Source organism: Pyrgilauda ruficollis, unplaced genomic scaffold (genome assembly GCF_017590135.1).
Source record: "Pyrgilauda ruficollis isolate IOZ18807 unplaced genomic scaffold, ASM1759013v1 scaffold219, whole genome shotgun sequence".
NCBI classification, from domain to species: domain Eukaryota; kingdom Metazoa; phylum Chordata; class Aves; order Passeriformes; family Passeridae; genus Pyrgilauda; species Pyrgilauda ruficollis.
Window position 1 is genome coordinate 782 of NW_024521317.1, and position 16,578 is coordinate 17,359.

A 16,578-nucleotide genomic window follows, 5' to 3' on the forward strand; every position below is an offset into this window, starting at 1 on the left:
GTTGTTTCCCCCCACATTTGCACAGTCACTTTTCACTCCCTTTTTAACAACCTTGTCTCATTTCTTCCTCCTCCTCCTCCAAGTTGTAGCTGGAGCTCTCCTCCTGGCCACTGCTGCCGGCAGAGAGTTGGGCGCAAGAGGACTGGCATGATACAGATTTTGGAACAGTAGGGCGTTACTGAAGTATAGATTCCCTAAATGCAGTGTTAATATATGTAGCTACCTATATACAGTTAAACATAGATGCAGTTAATTTATATACAGTTCATACATACTGATATACAGTCCATCAGACAGCTCTGTGCCTCAGGATCCCTCCTGAGCCACCGTGGCAGGGGTGTTCAGGAGGTGCATCACAATCTTTAAGGTGTAGGTGGAAAAGCCTACGTCCACCAGGATGTGGGTGAGGAGCTCCTGCATTGGCAGTGCCAGCTGTGCTGCTGGGTCTGCCCTTCCACGTGCCCGGAGAACTCAGTCTCTGCCACAGCGTTGTCTCAGGACACATTGAGCTCGGCATGTGTCAGAAACTGAAATGTTATATTTGATGACTTAACTGGCCATTTGCTTCTGCATTATTTTCACTGTCCTCCACATTTCCTTCATCTAGTTGAAACCCTTTTTTAAGCGAAGCCTTCTCTGCTCGATTTCCATCCTGCACTGCAAAACGTCTTTTTAAGTTCTTTGGGCTGCCGCTGTCTGCCTCACGGCTGCTCTTCTGCACCTGAGCCACAGCCCCAAAGGCAGGAGCGGCAGTTCAGCAGCAGCCCAGAAGGGGCTGCCCCAAGGCAGCTGCGAGCTGAGCTCCCCGCCCAGGGTCAATTGGCTCATGGGTGCCCTGCTCCAGGTCCTCCACATGCTGCTGCCACACAACCTTATCCACTCTATATATATTATTTTTGCCTAATATTGCAAAACTATATATATAACACTAAGTTTTACATATATACATATTTCATATACAAAAACTTTACATGTCTAGTGAAACTGGTTAAAGATAAGTATAGATATAGGTAATTTATATACAGTTGATATGTACACTATTGTCAGGCAGCTCAGCTGCCATCAGACAGCCCTGTGCCTCCGCATCTCTCTCAAGGGCTGCAGAACAGGAGTTGTCTGAACCCATGTTGCAGCCCAGTGTAATCACAGATGGCCTCAGTGTGGGCACCTGGACCATGCACCAGGTGCTACAAAAGCCTTGGTGGTTCAACCACTCCAAAGTCTGGCTGCAAGCCAATCTCCACAGGAAGCCTCTTGTTGCCTACAACAAAGTGGTCAAGGTCTGTCTTCTCCAGGCAGTGGCACAGGCTCTTGAAGACATCCAGCGGGAAATTCATCCTGAGCCACTGTGGCAGGGGTGTTCAGGAGGTGCATCATAACCATCTTTAAGGTGTAGGTGGAAAAGCCTACCCCCACCAGGACGTGGGTAAGAAGCTCCTGCATTGGAAGTGTCAGTTGTGCTGCTGGATCTGCTGGGTCTTCTGCCACGTGCCCGAAGAACTCAGTCTCTGCCACAGCATTGTCTCAGGACACTTTGTGCTCAGCATGTGTCAGAAACTGAAATGGTGTATTTGATGATTTAAAATTCACTGGATGTTTGCTTCTGCATTACTTTTGCTGTCCTCCACGTTTCCTTCATATTCATGAAGCTCTTCTTTAAGAGAAGCCTTGTGTACTCAATTTCCAACCTGCAACTCAAAACCTCTTTTCGAGCTCTTCTGGCGGCCGCTGTCTGCCTCACGGCTGCTCTTCTGCACCTGAACCACAGCCCCAAAGGCAGGAGCAGCAGTTCAGCAACAGCCCAGAAGGGGCTGCCCCAAGCCCATCTCCACAGGAAGCCTCTTGTTGCCTACAACAAAGTGGTCAAGGTCTGTCTTCTCCAGGCAGTGGCACAGGCTCTTGAAGACATCCAGCGGGAAATTCATCCTGAGCCACTGTGGCAGGGGTGTTCAGGAGGTGCATCACAACAGTCTCCTCCTCCTCCTCCAAGTTGCTGCTGGAGATCTACATCTGGTCTCTGCTCTGTGCCTCACAGCTCCTTCTGCTGTGGCTACACTACAACCCCAAGAGCAGGAGCAGCACTTCAGCAGCAGCCCACAAGTGCCACTGTTACAAGTCAGCCCAGAGCAGGGCTCCCCCAGCCCTGGCACTCTGCCCCAGGCTGTGCCGCACCAGCTGAGTCACCTCCGCTCCAGGTAATCAAAGCGCTGCTCCATGCACTGAAATGTGACATCCATACCAACTACCCTCCACCAGCTGCAGGGACTGGATAAGGCTTTAGAAAGCAAGAGAAGGATTATTGTCCCTACGTCCTCTGCATTCTCCAATCCCACACTACCTTTTCTGCATCCTAACTCTTCCAAGAACTCTGTGAAACCTAGAGGAGAGGGGCCTGCTCTGCCACGACTCCCACAGTGCCTTATGTCCCTGTGCTTTGCTTCCTCCTTGCACTGGGATGGGGGTTAGGTGGGCAATTGGCAAGGAATTGCTGGCTGTGAGGGTTGTGAGGCCCTGGCACAGGCTGTCCTGAGAAGCTGCGGCTGCCCCATCCCCTGCAAGTGTTCAAGGCCACGTTAGGTGGATTTGGAGCATCTTGGCCTAGTGGAAGGTGTTGCAGCCCAGAGCAGTGGGCTAAGAACTGGATAATCTTTGCAGTGCATTCCAACCCAAAGCAGACTGTGATTCTGTGATTAGGTGGAGTATTGGGAAAAGGTTCTTTGCCCAAAGGATGGTCAGGCACTGAAAAGGCTCCTGAGGGAATGGTCATGGCCCTCAAGGCTGACAGTTCTCAGTGAGCGTTTGGTCAATGTCCTCAGGCACAGTGTGGGATTTTTAGGGTTTTCCTGTGCCAGGAGTTGGGCTCCATGATCCCTGTGGGTCCCTTCCACCTCAGGATATTCTGTGATTTTGTGTGAGGCTTCCAAAATAGTTGCTCAACAATCTCGCATTTCTGGGGTGTTTGCTGAAGCCCTTGGTGAAAATCTGCAGTTTTATCTTATACATTTGGTGTTTAAGTCATTAGTATAATTCACTAGACCTTGTGTCTGAGATGTAAAGGCTGCATCTGTCCTTTCATTCTGAGGAAAGCAATTATATTCTTAAATCTGTTATGGAATCTCTTAAAGTGCATTTTTCCCTGCTCTAACAGCATCTAAAATTGTGAGTGACATGGAAAAGGCCAAATATTCACTCCAGCATCAGGAGAGCCTCACATCAAGATCCCATTACGGACAAGCAGCGTCTGCCCAGCTCTGGCTGCTCCTATTTGTGTCTTGTGTGCTGGAGACCCCGCATGACTTCCAGAATTACACTCCACTTCTACACACAAGCACCACGAGCAGCACAACTTCTGATTCATGTCATGCTTCACTTCCAGAGTTTAAACCTTCAGTCCTTGCCCTTTTTAAGGCACATTAAAAGCTGTGAAGCCAAACCCACCCCGTCCCGTCCCGCTTCCCCCAGATCCCCTCAGAGCGAAATGGCGCCTGAGGCCGAGACCGCGAGTTGCCATGGCAACTGGGCAGGGGGCGGGGCTTAGGCTGCACGGCAACGGGGAGGGGCGTGGTGCTGTGGGATCACGTGATCATGCGTTTTCCCGCCCTCGGCGGCCGTGAACCTCCCCGCTGCCCGTAGGCGCGTGACACCTCCCCGCCCGTCCAGGGGGAGCGCTGTTGGTTGGTCGGAGGGCGAAGGAGGAGGCGGGGCTTGCGCCGCGCAGGCGCGGTGAGTGGGGAGCGCAACCCAGTGAGGAGGAGGAGGTGGCGGTGGCGCGCGAGCGGCTGCGGTTGGTGCGCGCGCCAAGATGGTGAGGGGGGAGCGCGCGCCGCTCCCTCAGAGGGGACCCGGGGGGATCGTGAGGGAGGGGGGGGGTCCGGCCGGGAGGGGGCTCACCCCGCTGAGGTGGTGCATAGTTAGCTGATTCAGAAAGATTCGATAGGGAAATGATAGAATAATCAACAGGAAAACGCGTGATCTGACCTCTGAGGAACTGATTATGTGTCTGTGAAGCGACTGACGGCTTGATCGCACCTGGTTGTTGGTTGTCTTGTAATGTTTCGAGCTGATTCACTGTAGAACGTCTGATTGTTGCTCATTGAATTCATTCACCCGAGTGGTGAATTTGAACTTGAGCTGTGATTGCTGGTTGGAACAGAGCGAGAGAAACAAGGAGTGGTGGATGAATGCTGTGGGGTACTTTGCATTAATACTGGTTAATGGGTAAAGTAATGGCTGTGGAGAAAGGAAGAATCTTGCATGCTGCTTTTAGTTAAGGTTTGGGAACCCGCCTGTGGAAGGAGCAGTTGCAAAGCAGATTTGATCAAATCTTGGGTTGTTTTGCTGTGTGCCTCTGGTGAGAGTCGGGCTTGAGGCACTTTGGGGAATTCGTGTTTACTTGTCAGCCTGAGGGTGAGGGGAGCGGCTGTCCCGAGGGGGATTGCACGGGCAGCAGCCCCTCGGCGGTGCTGGCCGGTGTGCCCCTGTCTGTGCAGCAATCCCGCCTTGGCTTTCTTCAGTTTTTGTTAAGCCCAGCGTTGGCGAGCCGGCTTAGCCCCGATAAACAGTCTGAATCTGATGTTACCAAGTGTTTTCCTTCTGATCCCCTCGGGGATTTGTGTTTGTGTGGCTGCACAGGTGTGAGCAGGAGCACGGCTGGGAGAAGCTGGTGAGCCCAGAGGATTGGGAGAAAAGCTTCCTTCACAAAAGAGTATTTTATATAAAATGTAACCTCAGCTTTGAAATGCAGCCCTGAGTCCTGTTGGGTTTTTTAATTGGGACCTCCTGGGTTAGTGAGAGTGGGTGTAAGTGACATTTTATATGAAATACAAGTTCAGCTATGGAATACACCCCTGAATTCTGTGGTGTTTTAAAGTATTTTTTAGGGTTTTTTCCCTGAATGAGTGACAGTGGATAGTAGGGATGTTTCACAGAATCCAGAATGAGTTAGGTTGGCAAAGACCTCTGAAACCATCGAGTTCAACCTGTTTGGGTCAGAGGGACCCGCTGATCAGGGGGAGCCAAGGGCGATCTTTGACTTTTAGGGGAAACAAGCAAAATCAGGTACAGGCAGTGCCTGAGCTCTGCTGTCACAACAGAGCCTGATTTCCTCTCCAGCTGTCCAGAGGAAGCACAGGGATGAAACTTTGTGCCAGAATTTGATCAAGGTGGAAATCTTTTTAGGAGCAACAACAAACGCGGGGTATGGGAAGTGGGGAAGCAGAGCCACCCGTCTGCTTTTTGGGGGAAATCTCAGAGTGTTGAACATGAGGAGACAGAACTGGGAGCTTAAATAGTGACATTCTGGTTTAAAAGCAGTGATTTGTGTCAGTGCAAGAGCTGCTCTTTATTAGAGCTTTTGATTGGTAATCTTGCACAATTTTTATCTGAGGATTTTTTAAGGGAACCTTGAAATACAGTTACTTTGGTACAAAGTTCTTGATGCCTTGGGAGTTCACAAATGCAGTTCAAGCTGCAGATTTTAAGTAACTTCTTTATCAAGCTGCCATGAATCCCTTGGTGATGGAGGTTGTGTGTATAAAATGTTGCTCAGGAAATGGCAGTGGTTGGCTTGGTGCAGTTCAGAAATTGCTTGTGTAAGGGAAGATAACCTGCATGGCTGCTTGTGAAACAATAATTTCCTTCCTCATCTTCAGTGGGATGACTAATATGTTACTTGAGCATCTCTGAGAGCTTGGTGTGTGCAGGGGGAAATGGCTGCATGTTTTTGGGTTAAAATGTCTCAAACCTTTCTGGGTGTGTGAATCTCAATATTTTTGTGGGTAAAAATAAACAAGGACAATGTTGTCAATAGTAGCTCTTACTATGTTAAATGCTTAAATTACTTGATCCCATTTGCTGTTGCTCTAAGGGACTCCCTTATTTCAGGGCTTGGAAAATGCAGTGTAAAATTTACTTTTTAAGTGTAGAAGTGTAAAGTTTACTTCTAAGAACTCTGAGAATAATCCCACTTCAGGAGTAGTTAATAAATACTCCCAGTTAACTGTGTGGCTTTGAAGAGGGAAATTAAAACAGATGAATGTTCTGTTAATGTGGTTTTTCTAAAAAAAACAATTTCCTTTCACTCACGTTTTTTCTGGTTGATGTGATGCTCTGAAGCTTTGGACAAGCTGCGTGCAGGCCCTTTTCAGTATTTATGCAAAGATGTGTGTGACACAGGGATTTTTTTGTCTGTTTGACTTTGTGGAAGGATTTATCTCTCCCTCCCCTCTGCCATTTCCTTTTTGCAGAGTGAATCTCTGGTGGTTTGTGATGTTGCCGAAGACCTGGTGGAGAAACTGAGAAAATTCCGATTTCGCAAAGAGACCAACAATGCCGCCATTATAAGTAAGTTCCAAACGTGCCTGACAAAAATTGTCAGAAAATCCTCTCTCCTCTTTTCTTCCCTGTGTAAGATTGCTGCTGTATCAGGTAAACATGAGCCAGGGGCGTGTTTGTTCTCTGAGCTGCAGCACATTCAATTCTGCCTGGAATTTTAACAATAAAACAGTGCTGTTCTTAGGATTCAAGTCTCCATCTGCTCTTAGCAGAGTATTTATATTTAATTATGGCTCAGAGTCTACCACTGTTTGTAAAATGATTTTGGGAAGTCATGGGATACACTGAAGAAGAAAAATAGAATCACAAGGACTGTAATTGTTTTCTGCTGAAAAGCTTCATGCATCCATTGTGTAAATCGATTGTAAAAAACATTGATCTGTGTTTTATTTTGATTTATAGTGAAAATCGACAAGGATAAGCAGTTGGTGGTGCTGGATGAGGAGCATGAGGTTTGTTAAATGAATTGTAAATAAGAGTATCTTCAGCCTGCAATGTATTGTTGTCTCTAAGGTACTGCCTTAGTTTCAAATTGTTATCAAACTCTTAATCTAATTTGGGTCATGAGCTTATTTAAATGCATGGTCACTCTGCATGTAAAGCACAGCACCATTAATAGTGAAACTATGCAGAAGCAGTTGAGTTGACTAATTAATTGCACCAAAAAAAAAGTTATTTTAAAGCTGTTTTAATGATGTAAAAAGCATCTTTGGCACCTGCTGGCTTTTTGAAGAGATTTCTGCTGTGTTTCCACGTAGATCTGCACATTTGTCTCTGAACTGGTCTGCCATCAATTAGAAGCAGGATTGCTAATCCCCTGCAGACTCTAAATTTGATGGGTGGCATAATAAGGTCAGCCCAGTGTGTGGTGTTTCTTAACGGTCCATAGGGCAAAATTAAATCCTTCCCAGGGATTTGAGCATTAACCAGAGCTCTTGTTCCCTAGAATGTAGATGTTAATGTAATACTCAAATGTAATGGGGAATCTTTTTTGTTTGCTGAAGGAGGAAGGACTGAATTTTTCAAACTTTTGATTTATGTAGTTGATTTTAACTTACTTTACGGTGGGTGCTTACTTATTTGAGTTTAGCACTAAGGTTGGCAAAGCATGGTAACTGCCAGCATAGCCAACTAAAGCAAAAAATGTTTAAAAACTTATGCCTAAAAATAGGGGTGATTATTCATGCTAACATTAATTCTGTGTTTAGTCATAGGAGTCTATTGGCACACAAATCTTCCTAAACTGCTGTAGTAATTTGGGAGGTCCTTATCAATTTGCCTGTAGATCAACATCTGCCCTACAAGTGTTTCAGTGTCCATTACCCTGCTTTAACCTTCCAGTGTGAGGTACTTGCTCAAATATTGCTTGTGTTTAATGTCACCAGGGTATTTCTCCTGATGAGCTAAAGGATGAGCTGCCCGAGAGACAACCTCGATATCCTTCCTATGCTGCTGCCATTTGGACTTACTCACTCCTGGAAGCTGTTCAAAATGTTGGACTTCACCTTTTTAGGCCAATAATTGCTGTAGTGTGATCTTGCTGATCCTTTATTTGTGAAATAACCCAGGGACCAGTTCTCAGGCTGCACTGAACTGTACCTCTGGCTGAAACAATGACTCATTTAAGCCTTTCCTGACATTTTATTTCCTTTTAGAGTATATAATGTTTGGGGAAGTGAAGCAAAGCCACGCTGCTGGTAATGTAAAGAAGTGAGTAAAGTGTACCAGTCAGTGGCTACTTCTAAATACAGGACTCTGCCTGTGTAACTCTGGATCTGTTTTGGTACTTTCTCAGGATGTGGCTGTTGTTGTTTTGCTGCAGTTACTGATTCTGGGATTGTTGTGGGCATGTGATCCAGGGAGGAATCCTTGTTTTGAAAAAAAAGGAACAAAAGAGGGTCAAGTAAACTACTCTAACTAGTGGAATAAAAAGGGTACTTAAGTTACATGTGAAGAAAATACCTGCCCTGTTAGCCTCAAGAGCTGGCTGGCACCATTCCCTGTGCTGTTCTGAATCTTGCTTTTCATGCCTACAGTGCAGTGGGAGGCTGTAAAACAGAAGTCCTGGCTAAAACTGGAGTTCAAATTCAGCAGAACACCTGAAACAACGAAGTTCTTGGTCAGCAAAGAAAGAATTTGGCTTTCATTAAGCCAAAACCACACTGGTGGGTGTGGGAAGTCTTTTTACAAAGTTGGAAGAGGAATATTTGTGTTGAGAGGGTGATTTTTAGCTCTGATGTGAAACATTACTACAGAGACAGCCCTCACATTGAGGCAGGGCCAGTTCTGAAAGTCAGATGTGGAAGTGAAAACAAAACAGTGAGGTTATTATTGCCAAATTAAAACATCATCTAAAATGCAACACTGACTTCTGCCTGCATCAAGCTCTGATAACTGAGGATTATATCCTACTAAAATAATTGATTTCTTTAACCTCAGAAAAAACATTTATTGTGTATAGTTACAAGTACCAGCATGAAGATGGAAGAGTTTCCTATCCATTGTGCTTTATCTTCTCCAGTCCAGTTGGTGAGTGAACTCTCTAGTGACTGTGTGTTGTAAATTTGGGAATATTCTTTTCTAGGGAAGATAAAATGAGTACTTAGTGCTCTAAGGAGGTTTTCCTGCCTTTGAGGTTCACATTTAGGGCACTTCAGATGTCTGATAGAAGAGATTCTCTTTTTCCACTTCTGAAGGCTGAGCTGGAGTGTTGGTTTCCTGCTTAGCTGGCCAAAAGGTGTGTCTGCCTGTTCTCAGTGTGCTCAGCAACCCTCCTCTGAAGGGCAGGGCCTGGAGCACTCTGCATCTACTCATGGAGGCTTAACTTAATTTAACCTGTTTACTCCTCAGATCTTGGGGAATCCTCAAAACATGACCCTGTAAGGCTCAGGAAGTGAGTAGAGAGAGGGGGCTGGAAGACACTGCCTGTGTTCCTGAGTGATTCTGCTCACCTGTCTCTTGCTATTCAGACATAAGTGACTGGGAGGGAGGAAATTCCTCTCATCTCAGAAGGACATGGGAGCCCATTTCTTTCTGAGGATCTTAGAATCCTATTCCTTTCATTCTGCCCATGAAAGGAACAGGACTTTAAGAGGGTTAGGATGGGATTTGAGAGGAGTTTTCAGGGGGCCTGGATGTAATGGGCAGCAGTAGAGGATGCTGTGAGGGGACAGTCTAAAGGGCTGTCACAGCTGTGAGGGAAGAACAGGAAAAGAGGGCTCCCTAACCCAGATCTGAGCATGTGAAAGTGCTGGGGGAACAGACTGTTCCAGGAGAAACAGACTGTAATCCTGGATCATCCAGGTTTGTAGAGAGCAGTAAAGAGCATCCTCTGCTTGTGTCACTGCAACCCTCCACATCAATTACCTGGACAGGGCACTGTGTCATTTTAATAGAAGCCAAATAACCTGGGTCTTGGTTTGGACTTACAGAGCTGAATTGCTCCTGGGCTTCCATCTGTGTTCTGAATTGTAGTAGTGTATCTTACTGGTATTACTGGATTATCCTTGTTATCCCCTGGAAGAAGATAAACTGATGGCATTGTTTTACCCTTCATTTCTCAGAGCTAGAGTAACTAGGTACATAAAAGAGTTTAGCAACTACTGAGCATATTCTTCTGTAGCTACCTGAGAATCTTCCTGTGAATGTCTTGAGCTTTCAGTTTGGAATTCTTAAAAAAAAGCCCAAAGTTATTTTTGAATTGTTGCAGTCAAAGTAACTAAACAAACTTTTTTTTTTTCCCTATAACTTCAGGATGTAAGCCTGAGCAGCAGATGATGTATGCTGGAAGCAAGAATAAGCTTGTACAGACAGCTGAACTCACTAAGGTATAACTGGCTTTTGAAATAACTCTCTCCCCCTTCACTGCAGGCTGTTGTTTTGTGTCTTGCTTGAACCAATGGCAAGAAGGGTTTTGTGAGTTTGTGATTACAGTGAACAGACTCTGGGTTAGGAAAGCTGAAGGAGGAGTATGTGTGAAGATTTCTGTACCCTAAAACACCCGGAGAAACAGTGTTCTCTAAAACAAAAATATCCCTCAGTAGGATGGACATCTTTGCTGTGGGGGAGGAATTCACTGATGGGAAGAATAGACTGAAGCCTCAGTGTGGTGTGGAACAGATCAGTTTAGCTGGTTCCTGGGGCTGGATGCTTGCAGAACAGTCTGCAGAATAAGTAACATGTGCCAAGGGATGAACAATTTCTTCCTCTGTTGGGTTCTTCCAGTACTGGCACCAGAAGAAATCAGTACATTCACTAGGTCTGGCTGTGTGTATATTTTAGAAAAGAAATGTCACCTGTTTTTCATTTTGGAGATCTTTGAAATCTTTGCCTAATTGATACCTAGACTCCTTTTTGCCTCAAGCAGTAAAGCTTAATAGAGTCAGTAGCTGCTTCAGATTTTTCATGCCATGTGAAATGACTTCAGCACCTCCCACAGCACTGTTCCCTTTAGGTCTTCCTTATCCTGCTGAGTCCTTTAACATCCCAGTACAAATGTCTGTTGGGCCATTAAGAGAACTGTGAATCATAGAATGGCTTGAGGTGGAAGGGACTTTAATGTTCATTTGTTCAAACACCTCCCACTAGACCAGGTTGCTCCAAGCTCTGTCCAACTTTTGCCTGTTCCAGCTGTACCTTGTAAGAGAAGACACCTCTGTTTTAAATTAGACCTCAGGTTGACAGGAGTCAATAGGAAGGCAGCAGAAGATGGTGGAAACAATCAGCACAGCCCCAAGAAATCTTTTTTTAGATCTGTTGAGACTGCATCTTGGAGGCCTACTGTGATAGAAAGGAGAAAGACAGATTTCAGTAAGCAAGAAGAACGGGTTGGTGAGAAGAAGGTGAAAGCCTGGGGGAAGTAGCTCAGTTGGAGTTCCTATCACTTCTGAAATGGGAGAAATTCAGCCTGAATGGTTTTTGAATCCAAGTCCAGGACTGGATATAGAGGTTCATGATCATTCATCTTCCTGAAGGCAGAGAACACAGGCTGTCTCCAGTTGGGATTGCCTGCTTGCTCTTCAAATGTACTTTAATTCTTGCCGCTTGCTGAGCTGCGTTTCATTTTAACTCCTGCTGTGACTTCCTCCTGGTGTGATTCTTGCTAGTGACTCAGCTGAGTTCTCTCGTCAGTCTCCAGTGACTTGCATACTAGCTTGGTTCCTGTTAAGCTGTTCTCTTCTCGTAACACTGATTTGTTGGGTTTCTCCATTTGAAGGCCTGTGAATTTGTAAAATTACCTGACTTTGGTCTTTGGGTATCTCATGGACTCCAGTAATCAATGCATAATTAACGTTTCTCTTCAGGCTATTAAAAACAAAACCCAAACCCTAACCAGTTACTTGCCCACATGGAATGTAAAGAGTATATTGGTGGTTTGGACCTTGTTTTCTGCTTCAAGTCTTCATTAAAGGCTTCACAAAGCTTTGGGTTAGTAGTTTTTAGATTGTTTTGGGGATTTTGCCGAGAGATGCTGTGGCTGGCCCATTCCTGAAGTGCCCAAGGCCAGGTTGGATGGGGTTTGGAGCAACCTGGGATAGTGGAAGGTGTCCCTGCCCGTGGCAGGGGATTGGAACTAGATGGTCTTTAAGGTCCCTTGCAACCCAAACCATTCTATGCTTTTAGGATTTTGTTGGGTTTTTTCCCAAGTTTTCAGTTTTGAGATATTTTACAGTTAAAACAATATGCTACTGGCTACTATGAGTTTATTTCAGTTAAAAGAAAAAATAACTGTGTGTTGGACTGAGTAAAATTGCTGAACTTTGAGCTTAAATCAACCCAGATAATAAATTATTTGTATTCTTCAAAATACCGTCTTGCTGAGATAATGCATGTGAGATGGGGCCACTTCAGGGTTATTTTAAAATGTAGTACATGTGCTTTTTTCATATTCTTAAGGGATAAGAGTAAAGCCTAGAAATAGCAATTACAAGATTCTTGTTCATGTTAATGTTTTTGCCACTTGGTTTGTGTCTTTTCCTCTGATGTGATGCTTTCAAGAAAGCACCTGAAAACTGTAGGTTGGTGAGTGGTTTATTGCAGCTCAGGCAAGGTGTGTGGAAAGGTGCTGCTTGCATTGTGTGCTTGTCCCTTTCCAGCCCCATCCCTCAGGAACTGATGCCATGCCATTTTGTTTAGGTATTCGAAATCAGAAATACAGAAGACCTAACTGAAGAATGGCTGCGTGAGAAACTGGGCTTTTTCCACTAAGGGAAACCTCTAAGTATTTATGTACCATCCTGGTGATACTGGAACCAGACATGAATACTTACATCCAAGCAATGCACTGTATTCACAGCTGTCTCCTGCAGTATCTCTCTTGTGCAGAGTTTGTGCAAAGAATAGCAGGTCTGTCTCCTTGAAGTAACAAATCTTTGCAGGTGTTTCCTTATTTGTACCTGCTAAAAGGGAATACTCCTCTGCAGGGACTCCTTTTGCACTCCTGTGACTAATATTTCTGTAACTAAAATAGTTCAGTTCTGGATTTATAACCGTGTACAAACATCATTTGGAAGCTGACGCTAACTTTTTCTGAGCTACAAATGCATCCTTATGACACACATTAGCCATTTATAAGCAGAATTGATGTACTGTCACCAGATTTTTTGATTAATGTTTTCTCAGTTTTGAAGCATTTGTTGGAAGCTCCCTGGAAGCATTTGTGTGGTATTAAAAAGTCAAAATCCTTGTACTGCAAATCCATCCATGTATCTTTCCATCGAGTCCATGTGAACTGTCTCAAATTCTTGGAACTAATTTTTGTCATTCCAGTAATTTCTCAGTTGTCTGAGTCAATCTTCCTAAATTTCAGGGCAAAGCTTTTGACTGTCCAGTTCTCATGCTAATACAGTCTCACAGGAACAAGCTGATAACTAAGGGCTGAACTACAACTTTGGTTCCTCTTGTACAGATTTCTTCTTGCATCTCTGTTCTGACACTGTTGAGAAGTTTACCTCTGCTCATTTCCTGTTACTGAACACCTGGTGATACTGTGTGCCTTTCATTTGTTAGCTTTAAAAGGACTTGAGAATTTTACACTGCCACTTCTTACAAATTTGGTAAAAACTTTGTTAAAGAATCCAAGTAATATTTGTTCCTAGTGCCTCGTGCTGCAGTTGACATCTCTTAAAACAAAAAGCCAACCTCATTTTCTTTGAAATTCCAATCATCTGCTCCATTTGTAGGAGTCAGGAGGTTAAAGCTTTTCATGATAATGAACGATTTATATCTCTTTTGTTATAAAAGTTGGCCACACGTAGCTTTTGAGTACTTTAATTACAACCTCTAACTTTCTTAATGGCTTTTTGGTCAAAATTACATTCCAGATGAAGCTTTTGCATAAGTGATCATTTGATTTTCATCTACTTAACGGTTCATCTCTTTGAAACAGCAAATCTAATGTGAAAATAGTATTTAACTTTTATAAATGACCAGTCTTTTTACAGGTCTGTTTTATATTGACTAGAGTAGTTGTCTGATGTGGGACACGTTCGGCACGTGCTGTGGCAGGAGGAGCACTCACGGGACAGTCTCTCCCTATCTTGCTCGTGAGTGTTTGTTGTGCTTCTGAACAAGTGTCTGCGTAAGAGCAGCTTCCTGTTGATAACATACCTTAAAATACAGCTGCCCCAACCAATCTGCTCGCTGGGAAGGAATGCAGTGTTAAATTTGGAGGCCAGTATTTCATGCTGTGAAACCTTTGCTGAAAGTGGGGTTGTTTTTCATTTGTCAACATAGGTTGTGTTAGTGTTAAAACACTAACTCCTGCAAGATCAGAAGGAATTCATTTGCAAAGGTCTTCAGTGTTGGTAAATCTCTTCCTAGTTTGATGTTATTGCTCATTTATTTGTATATAAATCTGACTTGAGAGGAGCTTTTCAAAATACTTGTTGGAATGATCCAATTAAATCGATCTTTTGGTGCGGGAAAGAAGTGCTTGTAATTAAATTTCTGTGTTAACTACTGAACTGGAAAAACAATTTCATTTCCCTGGATGAAAAAGTGTTGATTATGAAACTGTTGCTTGATCATTCTGTACTGCAGATCAATAAAAACCATGTCTTTTGTGACAAACATTGTATAAATAAGACTTTGGCTTAAAGGATAGTGTCATTCCAAGCATCAGTCTGGAAATGGCAGGAATCTCTTTTGAGGTTTTTTTGGGATTGTACTAAAGGTGAGGCATGTCAAAGTACAGTGTGGGCGAGAGGGAAGCTGCTGCTTGGAATGTTCAGCTTGATTTGCAGTGGGGAAAAACTGGATTAATCATGTCTGTTGTACTTTGTACACTGGTGGGCTGCCAGCAGCCAACTGCTGCCTGCACAGGTCTGCACAAAAATAACTGTACAAGAGGCCTGTATCAGGAGGGAAGGGAGGAGCTGCTGCATGAAATGATGAAATTTGACCTTTCATCTCTGGATTGCTCCCCCTTCTGCCAAGAAAACATTATTCCTCACAGCTGAATCTTCAGCTGAGTTCTTCCACTTCATACGTTCTCGTGCCTCACTTAAGCACTTTCTGCCTTGGGTGCTGCCCCTTCCAGCCTTGCAGGGAGCAAACAGATCCTCATGGGAGTGTTAAAGCCCAGTTTCTCCTGAAAGGTGCTGTTGATGCTGCTCAGCCCACCAGTATTACTCTTCAGCCAGCCCTGCCTGGCAGCTGTTCCTTCTTCCCTGGCTGAGCTGTAGAAGCAGCTGCAGGTTCTGGAAGATGAGTGTGCAGAGGGTGTTTGCTGTTCCAGCCTTGTTTGTGTTCTCTTTGGTCTTAATGCAGTGTTTTGACACAACTGGCTGCTGCTATTTGTCCTGGGCTCTTGACATGCAGGTAGTGCTAACACTTGGTTAAACAAAGACATCATTATGTCCAGGTCTTTCCTGCAGAAATAATTCTTATTTTCATAACATCTTTTCCCCACCTATCTGTAGAACTGTGTGTTCTGTGCTGCTGCCCCCTTATGCTCAGTGGGAGGCAGATGAGTCCATGTTCAGGCCAGTATGTTCCTGCTGGGCTTTGCTGGTGAGTTGCCCATCTGTAATCACACATTTCTTTTGAATTTTCAGACCTCTAAAGAGATATCTAAAGGACAGCATAAATTAGCCTAGGGGAGCCTTTGTAGCTAAAGGTCTGAGAGTCAGCATTTTCCATTGGGAGCTCCTATTTTTCAGGAGTTAGTAAGTTGGCCATAAAACCCTTGGTCTGGAGTTAAAGGTCTCTCCAAGGGAGACTTCTGCCACAATTAATCAGGTTTGCTTTAAATATTGACTAGATGGCTGGGATACAGCTCTTGTAATCCTATTCACTGATGGTAAGCTGAATTAAAGCATGAGTTTGCATGTCAGCCCATGAAATAGACTTGTAGTGTTTTGAATATTTTTAACAAAAAAATGTAAATGCTGGTATTTGATGGTTTAAGTGTATTTCTAGTATCATGAATACTGTTCTGATCTATTAAAGGAGGCAATAATGCAGGTGTTGACACCTTTTTCACTTCTCCAAAGGAGCATCTTTGCATTTGTACCAGGATTCCATTTTTGTATCTTTAACTGTAATATAGCTGGTCCAGAAGCAATGTTAAACTGATGACAGGGGTCTGACTCAAACAGGCAGAAGGGAGAGAATTCAATTCCTTACTTCAGTGCATTCCAAAAATAAAACGTCATGAACATTGTTTTTATACATACATGTAGTGACTGTGAAGTGGAGCCATGGTGGGACATGAGAAGGGGCTCAGTGAAACTCTTGTGTTTGTTCTGTGGTCCAGACTTGTCTTAAAAGGTGTGAGAGGTTCATGGCCAGATTTGAGAATTTGGCAGTTCCATGAAAATACCAGTAACCAGTACAACTTCCATACGCTGTTTAGTCTCTGCTACTTCACATTGCATGTTTACTTTAAACCAAATCTTTTTTTTGCTAAGCATGGTGCTTGTATTGGTTTAAATAAAATGTTTCATTAAGAGGTTGTGTTGGCCTGTTTTAATTGCAAAGTGGTCCCTGTGTGACAGGGAAAATCTGGTGATGCTTGGTATGACCTTCCTCCTTTTCTCAGCTTCCTGGAGTTTGTGTTGGACTTGTAAGGTGTCTTCAGTCTCAACTGCTCCCTCATTTGCTGTTGTACCTAAAATAATTCCTGTTTCCATCTGCTGTGATGGGGAGGAGAGGAGCTGTTGGAATACTGCAGGGAACTGCTGTGCTCTGCTGCTTTGCACCTTTGTGTCACAGACCTCCCACTGTCTCCAGATGAGGTGCAAG

General features: G+C 44.2%; 1 protein-coding gene across 1 annotated transcript; it reads left to right on the forward strand.

Moving 5' to 3' along the window:
• The first annotated feature begins 3,721 nt into the window (after positions 1 to 3,721).
• Positions 3,722 to 16,278, forward strand: GMFB (glia maturation factor beta). The gene is made up of 7 exons (XM_041468348.1): positions 3,722 to 3,805; positions 6,246 to 6,342; positions 6,736 to 6,785; positions 7,719 to 7,768; positions 8,780 to 8,862; positions 10,087 to 10,160; positions 12,469 to 16,278. Exons 1-7 carry the CDS (start codon positions 3,803 to 3,805, stop codon positions 12,538 to 12,540), a joined length of 429 nt encoding a protein of 142 aa, XP_041324282.1. The 5' UTR covers positions 3,722 to 3,802; the 3' UTR covers positions 12,541 to 16,278.
• The last annotated feature ends 300 nt before the right edge of the window (positions 16,279 to 16,578 follow it).